General features: G+C 44.8%; 1 protein-coding gene and 1 long non-coding RNA gene across 6 annotated transcripts in view; one reads left to right on the top strand and one right to left on the bottom strand.

Moving 5' to 3' along the window:
• LOC121044363 (uncharacterized) overlaps positions 1 to 7,897 on the bottom strand; it is a 20,372-nt gene extending 12,475 nt beyond the window's left edge. Inside the window, exons 1-4 of one of the 4 annotated variants that reach the window (XR_005797265.1) lie at positions 7,844 to 7,886; positions 7,570 to 7,652; positions 2,883 to 3,388; positions 376 to 485 (exon numbers count right to left, since the gene is read on the bottom strand). This is a non-coding gene — a long non-coding RNA (uncharacterized LOC121044363). Of the gene's footprint in view, positions 1 to 375; positions 486 to 2,882; positions 3,389 to 7,569 lie in introns of all 4 variants that reach the window. The other 3 variants (XR_005797264.1, XR_005797267.1, XR_005797266.1) reach the window with 3 other exon arrangements.
• The window catches only part of GALM (galactose mutarotase), a 116,822-nt gene extending 104,192 nt beyond the window's left edge, over positions 1 to 12,630 (top strand). For both annotated transcript variants that reach the window (XM_040496561.1, XM_040496560.1), the window contains exons 5-7: positions 9,228 to 9,369; positions 10,713 to 10,887; positions 11,491 to 12,630. In XM_040496561.1, the coding sequence (XP_040352495.1) occupies positions 9,228 to 9,369; positions 10,713 to 10,887; positions 11,491 to 11,568 (395 nt within the window). In that variant the 3' untranslated portion in view covers positions 11,569 to 12,630. The remainder of the gene's footprint in view (positions 1 to 9,227; positions 9,370 to 10,712; positions 10,888 to 11,490) is intronic.
• Positions 12,631 to 13,740: the final 1,110 nt, after the last annotated feature.

Genomic DNA, 13,740 nt, shown 5'->3' on the forward strand with positions numbered 1-13,740 from the left:
GCGGGGCTCGAACTCACGGACCGCGAGATCGTGACCTGGCTGAAGTCGGACGCTTAACCGACTGCGCCACCCAGGCGCCCCCCCTGAATCCTTTTTTAATGAAAATTGCAATGCTCCCTGGAGGCAGATATGCACCTTCCTTTTGCATCAATGATTTATGCTATAATGAATCATTGTTCTCTCTCTTCTCTGTTTCTGGAGAGAGAGAGCAAGCAAATAACAGAGAGCACTATGTGCAGGTTCTGCCCTAGAGATAGGACTTCCTTCATATCCTTCTCTCAATTAAACCTCACAATACGTGTCTTAGGTATATACCACTATTAGCTCCATTTTATAAGTAAAGAAATTGAATCTTACAGAGGCATAGAAACTTACCCAAGGTCGCCAAAAAATGAATGAATGTGGAGATTCAGTGACTCTTGCAGTGACCATCTGTTCATTTCCTCAGAGAGTCGGGCACTGGGGCCATCAGGCAGAGAAAAGAGCTATTTGTGATGATGAGAAATTGAAAGCATTGAATTAAAATTCACCCCAGGTGAATTTCCTCAGACACTGAGAGAGTGTTCATGCCCAGATGTTACAGAAACCATTTCACTGGACTCTGTCCGATCGGGAGTTCAAAGGACTAATTCACCTTCTACACTCTGTTTCTTAAGTCAGAGCTGGGAGCCTATAGGATATGTGTAATATAAATGCATCTTGTGCCTACACTTTAGATCTCAACTTCACAGGTGAGAGGACTTCATTCTCATGCTTGTTCTGCCCTGCACCTTGTCCAGTGGGCCAGTCCCAACTTAATCCTTCAAGATTAGGCTCCTGTCATGACCTTTAGAAAACTTTTCCAGACCCCCCATGGCTGCACCAGGGAATGCTTTTCCCTGCTCTGCCAGCGCCTATTGGATGCCAGTCTCATCACATTTGTCACACTCTCCTGTCCATATTAATTTTTTTTATCTGTCTCCTTCACCAGATTCTAGGCTCCCTGAGATCAAGTTCATGCCTGGTACGTAAAAGATGCTCAAAAATGCGTGAACTAACAACTTTGTATTTGTTTTTTCCCCACTCAAAAGCAATTGCAAGGATTAGTGGGGGTTTTTTTTTTAATGTTTATTTATTTATTTATTTTGACAGAGAAAGAGAGAGAGAGAGCATGAGCAGGGGAGGAGCAGAGAGAGAGGCAGAGAGAGGATCCCAAGCAGGCTCTGTGCTGATAGCAGATGTGGGCTCAAAACCACGAACCGTGAGATCATGCCCTGAGCTGAAATCAAGAGTCAGATGTTTAACCAACTGAGTCATCCAGGTGCCCCCACATGGACTAGTGTTCTTAAGGAAGAACCAATTAAAGTCACTTATGACTGTGGAATAAAAGCACAGGGGTGGGGGGGCTTCATTAACCTTCTGTCAAGACTAGTTAAGTGCCAAGAGGTGAAAACATCCTAAGGCAGTATACCAGTCTATTGCTATATAATAAATTACTCTACACTTCATATATAATCTTTGTGTCCGTGGTCAGGAATTTAGACAGGCCATATCTCTAGATGTGATGTCTGGGGCTCATTCACTCACATGTCTGACAGTTGATACTGGCTCCTGCCTCGGGGCCTAGCTGGGGCTATCAGCCAGAACACCCCACAGATGGCCTTTCAATGTGACTTGAGCTTCCTTATAACATGGCGGTTGACTTCCAAGGGCAAATATCCTGAGAGAGCAAGGGCCAGGCCAAAACCACTTTGTATTTATTACCTGAGCCCTGAAATCACATCGTATCACTTGTGCCACGTCCTATTCGTTGCAGCAGTTACAAAGGTCCTTCCCAATTTAAGGGAGGGAACAAAGACTCCATCTCTCAGTGATGGAATGTCAGCATCACATTATAAGTAGAGCCTGTGGAATGGGATACATACTGGTGTGGCCATCTTTGAAAAGGGCAACCTGCCACAAGCAGTCATGGGGAAAAGGCCAAAGTCCATATAATAGAATATGTATAAAAACCCCTTATGTGAGATAAGAGATGTGAATCAAGGCAGATGGAGTTCATGAAGGCAGTGTGTTTTTCCTTTGCTGCCAGAAGGCAGGTAATTATAATTCTATCAGGAATGCCAATAGGGAGAGGAAGATTTAACAACCTGTGACAGAAATCTGGAATGTTAGAGAGTCCTGTTTCCAATTATGAGGTCTACATCGTCTTCTTGCAAGGATGGGGCAGCTGTGGTTGCCAGAGTGACACATCTGTTGAGGTCATCTACAGACATCACCTCATTCCTGGCTCACTGTCACTCCAACACACTCTTGTCATAGTCCCTAATTATTTCATTATCCAAGCTGTTGATATTCTGATCTCTCAGCTTCTTGACATCCTCTGTTCCAATGACCTTGTCCACCAACCTTCTCAGTTACTCACTTCCGTGGTCATTGGGTCATACCCTTGACTTTATCACCACCTCTTATTGTAGCCGTCTATAATCCCTGTCTAAGGTATCTATTTCAGCCCCAACAATTCTTTGATGCCACACGAACCTGCAGTCCCTTGATCCTACCGTCCTTTCACTGCCCCTAACCTGCTCATGAGCTCTTTCCCCACCCACTTAAATCAGAAGTCTGTCATTGGAATCACCTCTTTGCATATGCCCTCCACTCCCTCACCGTCTCCCTCTTCCGTGTGTTCTCCTAACAAACCCAACCCTGATTATTTTTTGTTTGTTTGGTTGGGTTTTTTTTGTTTTTTTTCCAACCCTGATCATTGCCCCCCACCACACCCTCCATAGCTGCCATCCTACAGGGACTGATCGCACTCTAAATTCATGACAGTAACCCCAGGTGGGTCTGCACTGGTGCCTGCAGTCAGGCTTTCCTTGAAATGGGGAAGCAGAAATGCTACCTACCTCAGGCTGCTCGTCTGCCCCAGAGCTGTAACCTCATATCTTTGGGTCAGAGCCCATCATCTGCCAGGCATGTGGCATTGCTGCTCAGGCCTTAATGCACACTCAGCCAACCTTCAGTAGCTGAAGAAATTCTCTTCAAAATAACAGCTTCTCTCTGCTTTCTGGTGGCTTCAAAACCAAAGTCTGGTGATGTGACATCCTCTCTGAGGGCACCCTTTCCATTTCCGCTTCAATTTTCTGTACACTCAGCGTTGCTGAGAGCGCTATTTTGATGTCTTCTATTCTTAGCACCAAAGCACAAAGTCACATATGCAGATAGACCAAAATTAGAATAACAGCACATTGATTTTCCAAATTCTTTGAGAACTCACGAACACTTGAGGGCTTGGGGGTGGAAAAGGCTGTTACCAAGTCACTCTGGGGTGAGATGCCTGGAGACTTTGACACTATGGAGATGTGTCACCTTGGGCAAGTCCCTTTAGCTGTCTGGGTCCCAGTCTTCTCATCTGCAAAGCGAGGGGACTGGATGAGGTAATTCCTAAGGCCTTTTCTAGATCTTTCTGACTTTGTCACAGGATGCTATGACATTCACAGTTGGCCCTGTTTTTTTCTGCCTCTGCTTCATTCATCCATCCATCTTTCAATCAAGTGAAGGCTCGCTTCATGCTCAGAAGGTACAAAGATAAAAAGGACACAATTCATACCCTCTTGGAGCTTGATATAATCCTATGGTTATGTCTTAAAACAACAAATGTTTGGGGCGCCTGGGTGGCTCAGTCGGTTGAGCGTCCGACTTCAGCTCAGGTCACGATCTCACGGTTCGTGAGTTCGAGCCCTGCGTCAGGCTCTGGGCTGATGGCTCAGAGCCTGGAGCCTGCTTCCGATTCTGTGTCTCCCTCTCTCTCTGCCCCTCCCCCATTCATGCTCTGTCTCTCTCTGTCTCAAAAATAAACAAACATTAAAAAAAATTTTTTAAAACAACAACAACAACAAATGTTTTGAAGAAAGTATGTTCAAAATGTGATAGGAACAAAGTAGAAAAGGAGATCAGGGGGGTAAGGGGGAAGAAAAGAAAAGAAAAGGAGATTAGTTCTAGCTGTGGAGGCTACAATCCTTCAGAGGAAGTGGCATTGGAGAGTAAGTATTCTTAAACAACTTTGCCAGGATGTGGGGGAAGCAGGGACACAGAGGACATTGAAGCTGTGAGAAAGGTCCCAAAGAAAGCATGAATCTGGGGGACAAATTCCAAAGTTTTCCATGTGCCTGATCAGTAGATACATGAGGTCCACAGGTCAGGGCGTGAGGCTGGAAAGAGATTGGAACCTTTTCTCTTTGTTTCTTCTCATTTAGTAAAAATCTCATTTAGAAGTTTCTCAGTTTTAAGTCAGGGCTTCTCTGCCATTCTCGAAGTCTTACCCCCTCTCTAGGCTCTCCTTTGTGTTATAGATGCATCCGCAAATTTGGCCTGTTTATTTATGCCATTGTCCTGAAACCATTCAAGTATTTCATTTGTTGAGTATTTCCATGTCATGTATAGGCAGCAAATAATAGCTTCATTTTACAGAGAGAAAAGCTAACATTGATTTGTAGATTGCTCAGTATCAGGTAAACAGACCTGAAATAGACCCTAGAACCCTCCTTCATGAACATTCCATGACTTTATTTTTACCTTGAAGTCAAGAGAAATAAGTAATCTTGACTGACTTGTGCAATATTACATTGGGACTGTCATAAGGGTCAGATTTTGAGTCAAGTATGGCTTTAAGGAACTAAATATTGTGAATACCATATAAAGTTAGGGAGGAAAGCATAACAGAAATTAATACTCAGAATATGAGTTGGTAAGACTACAGTCTTCTTGAGCCCATGAAAACAGCTGCTGCTTTTTCCCGGACTAAGTTTTTCATAAGGAAACATTTTGCCTTTTTAAAAATCAGTGTGAGGGGCACTTGCATGACTCAGTTGTTGGGCCTCCGACTTTGGCTCAGGTCATGGTCTCACAGTTCATAGGTTCAAGCTCCATGTTGGGCTCTGTACTGACAGCTCAGAGCCTAGAGCCTGTTTCAGATTCTGTGTCTCCTTCTCTCTCTGCCCCTCCCCTGCTGGCCCTCTTTCTCTCTCTCTCAAAAATAAACATTAAAAAAATTAAAAATTAAAAAAAAATCGGTGTGAGAGGTGGTTGGTCACCCAAACTTCACAAGACAGTAGCACACAGGTAAGTAACTACCATCCAGGATTTGGCCTTATGGCCTGAGGGACCCAAAAAAACAACTATTCATTCTCCCAAAACTGATCAGGGTTTAAGCACGCTCTTTATATTGTGTCTCTAGCACCATCTACTGGGAAACAAAGTGACTTTACTTGGATTCTTAGTTGAAAGATGCAGAAACCCAAGTCAGGTAGCAAAGAGGAGAGAGAGAGGAAGAAGCTTAGCAAATTCTAAGAAACAGAGGGTTACGTATATTATATTGAAGTTTCTTCTATAAAGATGTTACCACTAAAACAAAATTACAAACTGTCTCATTTATCAGAAAGACACATATATACACACCATATAGTAAAAAGATTTCAAAAAGTAAACAACTAGAATTCATGAACACAAAAAGCATACCATAAAATGTAATGACAGACTAAGAATACTTAGAACATGTATATGTCATAGTAATGCCATAAAACGCCTCTATTAAACAATAGTCTCTCAGATTGAATCACAAAGGAAACCCCAAGGGAAGGCTGTGTATTAACCAAGTCGTACAGAAAGGTTGAAAACATGAGATTTCAAAAGCAAACCAAGCAAATAAAAGCCAAATGAAAGCAGGGGGTCTCAGTCTTAACATCAGTAAAGGCTGATCTCAGGACAGAAAGCAAGACACTTTGTAATGATAAAGGACAGAATTCACAAGGTGCCTGGGTGGCTCTGACTCTCGATTTCGGCTCAAGTCGACCTCGCATGAACTGCACCTTGAACTCCACATCAGGCTGTGCGCTGACAGCACAGAGCCTGCTTGGGATATTCTCTCTCTGCCCCTCCCCTGCTCTGTCTCTCACTCTCTCTCAAAATAAATAAATAAACTTAAAAAAAAAAAAGGATGAAATTCACAATAAAAATTCACCATATCTGAGACCGTAAAGAAAACCTCAGGTAATTTCACAAAATACGAGTAATACAGCCAATGCTTGACCTAGAAATGCTTTAACTCTTAATAATTCTTGGATCAAAAGGGAACTCAAACCCTAAAACTAGCAATACCTAGAAAATAAGTAAATAATATATCATAATTAAGTATAATGGAAATATTTACTTAATACATATTAGAATATATAATAAATGGGAATATGGTGTTATCATTATATATAACGGAAACTCCTACATGCGATATCAAGCCTATTGTTCAGAAGAACACTGAAGCACTAAATACTTTGACTAATCCAAAAAATGTGAAAATAAATGAATTAGGCATCTAATGCAAGATATTTGAAAAAGAATAACAAAATAGGGTCACCTGGGTGGCTCAGTTAGTTAGGTGTCCAACTTCAACTCAGATCATGATCTCATGGTTTGTGGGTTCAAACCCTGCATCAGGCTGTGTGCTGACAGCTCAGAGCCTGGAGCCTGCTTCAGATTCTGTGTCTCCCTCTTTCTGTCCCTCCCCTTCTCTCTCTCTCTCTCTCTCTCAAAAATAAATAAAATATTAGGAGTGCCTGGGTGGCTCAGTCGGTTGAGCTTCTGACTTTGACTCAGGTCACGATCTCACAATTCGTGGGTTCAAGCCTCGCGTCAGGCTCTGTGCTGACACCTCAGAGCCTGGAGCCTGCTTTGGATTCTGTGTCTCCCTCTCTCCCTTCCCTTCCCCTGCTTGTGCTGTCTCTTTCTCTCTGAAAAATAAATATTAAATTAAAAAAATAATAATAATAAATAAAACATTAAAAAAAGAGTAACAAAATAAACCCAAGAGAACAAAATGAAAATTAATACAAATAAAAGCAGAAATTCTAATTTTGAAAAGAGGAGGAAAAATGTAGCACTAATACATAAATCCAAGAGCTCCTTCATTGGAAGGGGGAAAAACCCACAAAAAATAGATAAAGCATCAGCCTACCTACTCAATGCACAAAGTTAGAAATGAGCATAAGCAGGGTGCCTGGGTGGCTCAGTCAGTTAAGCATCCGACTTCGGCTCAGGTCATGATCTCACAGCTTGTGAGTTCGAGCCCCGCATCAGGCTCTGTGTCGACAGCTCAGAGCCTGGAGCCTGCTTCCGATTCTGTGTCTCCCTCTCTCTCTGCCCCCCCTCCACTCGTGCTCTGTCTCTGTCTCTCAAAATTAAATAAATCTTAAAAAAATAAAAAAAAGAAAGAAAGAAAAGAAATGAGCATAAGCAACTAACCACAGAGAGATGAAATTGAAAGGATCATAAGTTACTGTCTTCCTTGACTCTACCAATAAATGAAAGTAATATAGATGGGATGCATAAGTTTCTAGAAAAATATAAATTTGCAATTATGACACCAGAAAACAAATAGTAAGTAGATTATCATAGGAAAAATAGAAATAGGAATTGGCACATAGAATTGTCTAATGAAGTACGCAGGAATAAATTTAGTAACAACCTTGAAGACAAATTGAGTGGAAAGATTAAGGTGGAAACAGGCTATATTGCTGTGTGTGTGCATGGGTGTGCGCTTACATGCTTGGATATCCTTGTATTCTCTCTGGAAGGGTGCGAGAGGAACAAGTGATGGTGGTTGCTTCTGTTGGAGGAAACCGGATCTTCAGGGAACAAAGATAAGAGATTTTTTTCATTGTATAGTATTTTGTACCTTTTAACTTCATTACCTTTAAAATTGGTTACATGTACAAATATTCCCCATTCAAAAGTTCTTTTTCATATAAGCAGAATCAAGGCAAAGGAAAGAGATGGTTTTCAAGGATGTCTTCGAAAAGAATGCTACTTGGGGTACCTGGGTGGCTCTGTCGGTTGAGTGTCCGATTTCGGCTCAGGCCGTGATCTTGAGGTTCGTGGGTTCGAGCCCCACATCGGGTTCTGTGCTGACAGCTCAGAGCCTGGAGTCTGCTTCAGATTCTGTGTCTCCCTCTTTCTCTGCCCCTCCCCTGCTTGTGCTCTCTCTCAAAAAAATAAACATTAAAAAAATTTAAAAAAGAATGCTACTTAATTTTTCCTAACACTGACTGGTGAGAGGATTCTTTTGTTCAACCAAACTCCCTTGGTTGAACAATGGACACCAGATGCTAGAATGGCATTGGCCAGGCCTCTGTGTTCCCCTTGGGTGTTTTGGACCCCAGGCATCCTCACAGCTCTGTGTGAACTTAGACTCCAGTCCTCATGTACCAGGAAGACTATGTTTCTGAACAGCAGCTCTGAATTTAAGAAGAGGATGCCCTCGGGGCAACTGGGTGGTTCAGTCGGTTAAGCAGCCAACTCTTGATTTTGGCGCAGGTCATGATCTCACAGTCGTGAGATGGAGCCCCTTGTCAGGCTCTGCATTGACAGTGTAGAGCCTGCTTGGGGTTCGTTCTCTCTCTCTCTCTCTCTCCCTCTCTCTCTGTGTCTTTCCCCCACACCCTCTGTGTGTAAAAAAAAAAAAACATAAAAAAAAAAAAAAAAGGATGCCCACTTTCACCCAAAGATAGGAGATTAATGTTTCTTTTAGTATTTGGCAATACACGAAAGCAGAACTAAATGCTTTGAGTGGCTAAAAGTTGGTTCTCTTTTCACTTGTTTAAATCTTTTTAAGGTAAGGTACAAGTTCTTGATTTTTCTTAGCGTCCTAAGATTTCAGACCCACTTTGCATGCTACCTCTCTCCCCTGAAACTAGTGTAGAAACCAAGTTTGTAAAACCTCCCCATCTGACCACATGAAAGGAAAAAGTAATTCTACCCCTAAAAAAAGAGTTATGTTAACTAACTGAGCATTTGTATTCACCTTTAAAATACATGATACAGCTCTAGGACAAAAGAAAACCTTTAGAGAAAGGAAATTGGGCTTCCAGCTACGGAATGAATAAGTCACAGGAATAAAAGGTATAGCCTAAGGAATCGAGCCAGTGGTATTGTAATAGCTCTGTATGATGGTGACAGATGATAGCTAGACTCACGGGGAGTGCAGTATAATGTATTGAGGGGTTCAATCACTACATTGTACACCTGAAACTAATGCAATATTGTGTGTCAACTGTGCAAGTAAAAAAAAAAAAAAAAAAAATTAAATGCAGAAACAACTGGATCATGGTGTGAGGCCCTGAAACCGAGTCCCTGTCCTCTTTCAAGAAAGCCTGGCCAGAGTACTCCAGCCCCCTGCCCTTCTACCTGCCCCTTCCCTCCAGGAGAAGTTGCTCCAGTACAAGGAACTGCCTTTGACCTGAGGAAGCCGGTGGAGCTTGGAAAACACCTGCAGGAGTTCCGTATCCACGGCTTTGACCACAATTTCTGTCTGAAGGGATCTAAAGACAAGCACTTTTGTGCACGGTAGGTGCTTTTTTTCCCTGACTGCCTGTGTAGGGAGGAAGAGATCTCACCTCCTAGGTGAGGAGTTTTTCCTCTGGCCACCTCGATAGCATTTACTACGCTGCAGGGACCATATACTACATCCCTGTCTTTTCAAAGCTCCTGTTCCGCGGAGCAGCACCACCGAAGGTCTCTCCCCCACCCCCACCACTGCCATGTCTCTTCCCCCGCCCACCCTGTGCTCCCACCTGGCATCCTGTCTCTCTTTGCTCCCTCTCTCCCCATCGGAGCCTGTTCTTTCAGGCCCACTCTTTTGTTAGAAGCCCTAATTCCCCTGGACTGAAGTCAGCTCTGCTTTCCTTGACCTTCAGGAGCCCCGTTTGTGATGCATGGAAAGTCAGAGGCTGCACCTCTCCCAGGGCGCCCACCACCAGCAGCCTGGCCTGCGAGGCATTTGTGTGCACTCTCTCCTCCCCGCTAACCTCCCAGCTCCTCCTGCTACCTCTGTGCATCCCCAGCTCTGCCCGAGCACCTCACCCCACACGTGGCAATAGCAAATGCACGTCTGTAGAATAAATGGATTTTAAATGAGGCAGAGAAAATGATTCCAACTCTAATGGAAACTTCAAAAGCCTTCTCTCCCTTAGAGCCCCAGTCCCTGTGTTCTTCCAGATGGAGTCCACTCTTCTCCTCTGGCCCATTTCTCTCTCTAGTCTGGAGGCCCCCCCCCGCCTACTCTCCATTATTCAAGTCCTGGTCCTCCTCTTCCCAGAACCTCTTGATTGACTACATTGTTGGGATGTTTTACCTCGTTTTTCTAAAAAAAGGAAACCGTGAATCCAGCAGAAACTGACAGCACCTCTGTTCTCGGGGGGAGATCTGACAAAAAAGCCCAGCCTGCTCTAGCCCCAGGGAAGGGCGACAGTTTAATTTAGACAAGCGTCTCTTCTCTTTCAAAAGACACAGCTGGTGGCTTTCCCAGGTCAAGCAGAGAGCATCAGCTCTTCCTGAGAAAGAATCTCAGCTCCTCCGGAATCTGACAACTGTGTCTCTGCAGCCTGGCCGCCCCCCCGCATGCGCGCGCGCACACACACACACAGTCTGGCTAGGGTGAGCCTTCCTCAGAGAAGCCAAGATCACAGTGAGAAGTTGCTACTGGAGGATCCTTACTTAGGACCACCTGCTCATGCCTCACCCATGAGACTGCGAGAATTTCCCATCATGCTCTTCCCATCTTTGTCTCCACATATCTTGTCCCTGCTCTGTCACTGGGTCTAATTACTGTCTCGAGGCTGCTTCCCAGCTCCTACCTGTCCCTGCCAGTTTTTCCGCCCTTGTACCTCTATGATTTGCTTTGTCCCCAGGGTCCATCATGCTAGAAGCGGGCGGGTACTGGAAGTGTACACCACCCAGCCCGGGGTCCAGTTTTACACGGGCAACTTCCTGGATGGCACGCTGAAGGGCAAGAGTGGAGCAGTCTATCCCAAGCACTCCGGCTTCTGCCTGGAGACCCAGAGCTGGCCTGATGCAGTCAATCAGGTAAAGCTACAGGCCAGCCTCTCAGTGGTGTTGTGTCCAAGGTCACACTGTATGACAGAGGCCACAACCCTCAGGTCAGGTCTGTCTGACTCAAAAGTCCACATGTGTTCTCTTCTCCAAGTTGTGATAAACACAGGAAACCCAGAGCCAAGCTCCTAACATAGCATTTACTTTTTTTTTTTTTAATCTCCTCTATTTTGTGCCTTCGAAGCCTTTACTCAGTTTAACATTGCTTTTCTCAATCTTATCTTCTGCGACCACGCTTTTAAGATGGCTCTGTCTTCTCTTCCTATTTGCTTACTGGTAGCTTCTTTTTCTAGCCACTGCCTAGAAAAGTGCTCTTCAGAGCACCAGCTCAAAAGACTGTCTTGCAGTCTTGCCCCAGAATGTGAATCCACACAGCAAGGTCCTGCTATAGCACCATGTGCTCAGCAATGTAGTTGATTTTCATTCTGGCTCAAGTTCTTTATCTCACTGCAAACCAGTTACATTGGCAACTGGTTCTCAGAGCTGGCCTAGAGACCAGTCCAGAAGCCATCCTGAATGGTTGAGGGCACGACCCAGGCCGGCAAGGTGTAACCTGTATTGTTTTTCCCTTCACAGCCCCACTTCCCTCCTGTGCTGCTGAGGCCTGGTGAGGAGTATGACCACACCACTTGGTTCAAGTTTTCTGTCGCTTAAGGAAGTGTAAAGACCCCCAGGGCCAGGCTGGGGGCCCTTCAACAGCCTGTCTCCTGTCCAGAGAGAAGATTTAGAGGCTTTACAAGTGATCCTGTGAATCAAAATCATATAAAGGGTAGCTGCACAATAATTAGTCTGGATCTTGATTTCCTTTCCCAGTGACTGGCTACAGGTTCAGTCTATGACCAGCTCTGTCCTCTGTGTGGTTTAGGGGATCCAACCGCCAAGGTTCTCGCCTAAGCCCTGACCCTAACCCGGAAGGGACACCCACAGCCCCTTGCTGTGTTGGCCCCATCTCTCCACCCTTCTGCTTTCTTCTCTCCTTTTTGCCCCTTTTCTTTGATCCTACTCTCATTCCGTTTCTTTGTCCTCCTCCCCTACCCTAGGCCACCGCGTCCCTGCGCAGCAATTCAGAGCTCCCACAGACCTCTGATAAGGTGGTAGATGATCGAGGGTGAAGGAGCTGAGGCTTAGGGAGGGCAAATGACCCTCATAAAGGCACACAACCAGAAGTTTTAGCCAAGACGTGACATCAGGTATCCACATTCAAGCCCCCTCTTTGCTTCCATTTCAGTCTGCCAGAAATGGAAGACTGGTGGACCGCTGGTGGACATAGGGGGTTCTGACCTTTGTTAGGGCCAGCCTTTCTTCCCAGATTCATGCTTATGGGAAGCATTAGTCTGAGTCTGAGTTTAACTGTCTCTAAGGATATGACTTAAAGGGCCAGGTCAAAATATCCAGGAAGAAATCTGTAATTTTGATCTCTGCCTTTGGGGTAGAGAAAGCCCCAGCCCAGGCAAGGCGTGGGAAAGAAAGCAGGCCTCTGGAGACAAGAGCTGTGTTAGTGTGGAAAGAGAGCCTTACCTGAGGACTGACTGTAGAGTGCACCTGGCACAAGACGTTGGTGTTACATAGTTGAGCCTGGAGCTCCCCCGTTTCCTGAACAATTGAATCATCAGTGATGGGTTGGGGTTGGTGGTTGGTTTAGAGTTTTAAAGAAATCTATCTTCTATTATATGCTAGCAACCAGTTGAAATAAAACCAGAACTTGCACCTTCGGAAGACTCTCAGGGCCTTCGCTCATCTTTAAATCTGTCAGACACGGACCTTTGGGAAATTGACCAAGTGTTGGGTATGTTCCGGATTCCACTGTGCTCTTCCAGTATGAGCCCCAGCACCTTCCTAGAAGAAAGTCACCTAACTGGCCGCCTCCTGAGCTTCCCATACTTCCTTAGTAACAATAAACCAAAAGAAGCATTTATTTTTTTAAATGCATTTGAGCATGAATTTTCTGGATACCTACTGTGTATAGTTTTCTGCTGAGTCTTAAGGAATTCAAGAAGTAATGTCTAAGATGTAGTGTATTCCCGGGGCGCCTGGGTGGCTCAGTCGGTTAAGCAACCGACTTTGGCTTGGGTCATGATCTCGCGGTCCGTGAGTTCGAGCCCCGCGTCAAGCTCTGTGCTGACAGCTCAGAGCCTGAGCCTGTTTCAGATTCTGTGTCTCCCTCTCTCTGACCCTCCCCCGTTCATGCTGTCTCTCTCTGTCTCAAAAATAAACGTTTAAAAAAAAAAAAAGATGTAGTTTATTCTCTCAGGGATATCAGTCTCTCTGGAGGAGACAAGACGGATAGCGACAGATGATTTAGAATTGCACCATGACAGCCCAAACCCTGAGTGCTATCTCTACTGCTGGCGTTTACTACATGGGCAAACCACCCAATTTTGGGGATTGGGTGAGGCAAAGGGATTAGACATGAGATATCTTGAAGGTACGTCTATGTCCGCAGGGCTAGAACTAAAACTGGCCACTAGTCTACTTCTTTTTCCACAGGCCCTCCCTGTGCCCGTGACAAAAGGACCTGAAAGGTGAACAGCAAATTCTTCAGCCAGCCAGGGCCCTGAGCCACAGATGCTGAGGCCCAGGACCTGTGGTCCTGTTTCTCTTCCCAAGTGGCTTTGAGCAGGCAGTGGGGGGGGGTCTCACCACATTACTGTTTAGAGCCCTGCACAACCTATACTTCCATCACACATCCTTCTTCTAGGACCCTCTGGACAATTGAGTTCTTACCCTATTACCATCTTTTAAAAAAAATTTTTTTAGTTCATTTTTTGAGAGAGACAAAGTATGAGCAAGGGAGGGGCAGAGAGAGAGGGAGACACAGAATCGGAA

The sequence above is a fragment of the Herpailurus yagouaroundi genome, unplaced genomic scaffold (genome assembly GCF_014898765.1).
Source record: "Herpailurus yagouaroundi ecotype Mexico unplaced genomic scaffold, PumYag 188, whole genome shotgun sequence".
Classification (NCBI taxonomy): domain Eukaryota; kingdom Metazoa; phylum Chordata; class Mammalia; order Carnivora; family Felidae; genus Herpailurus; species Herpailurus yagouaroundi.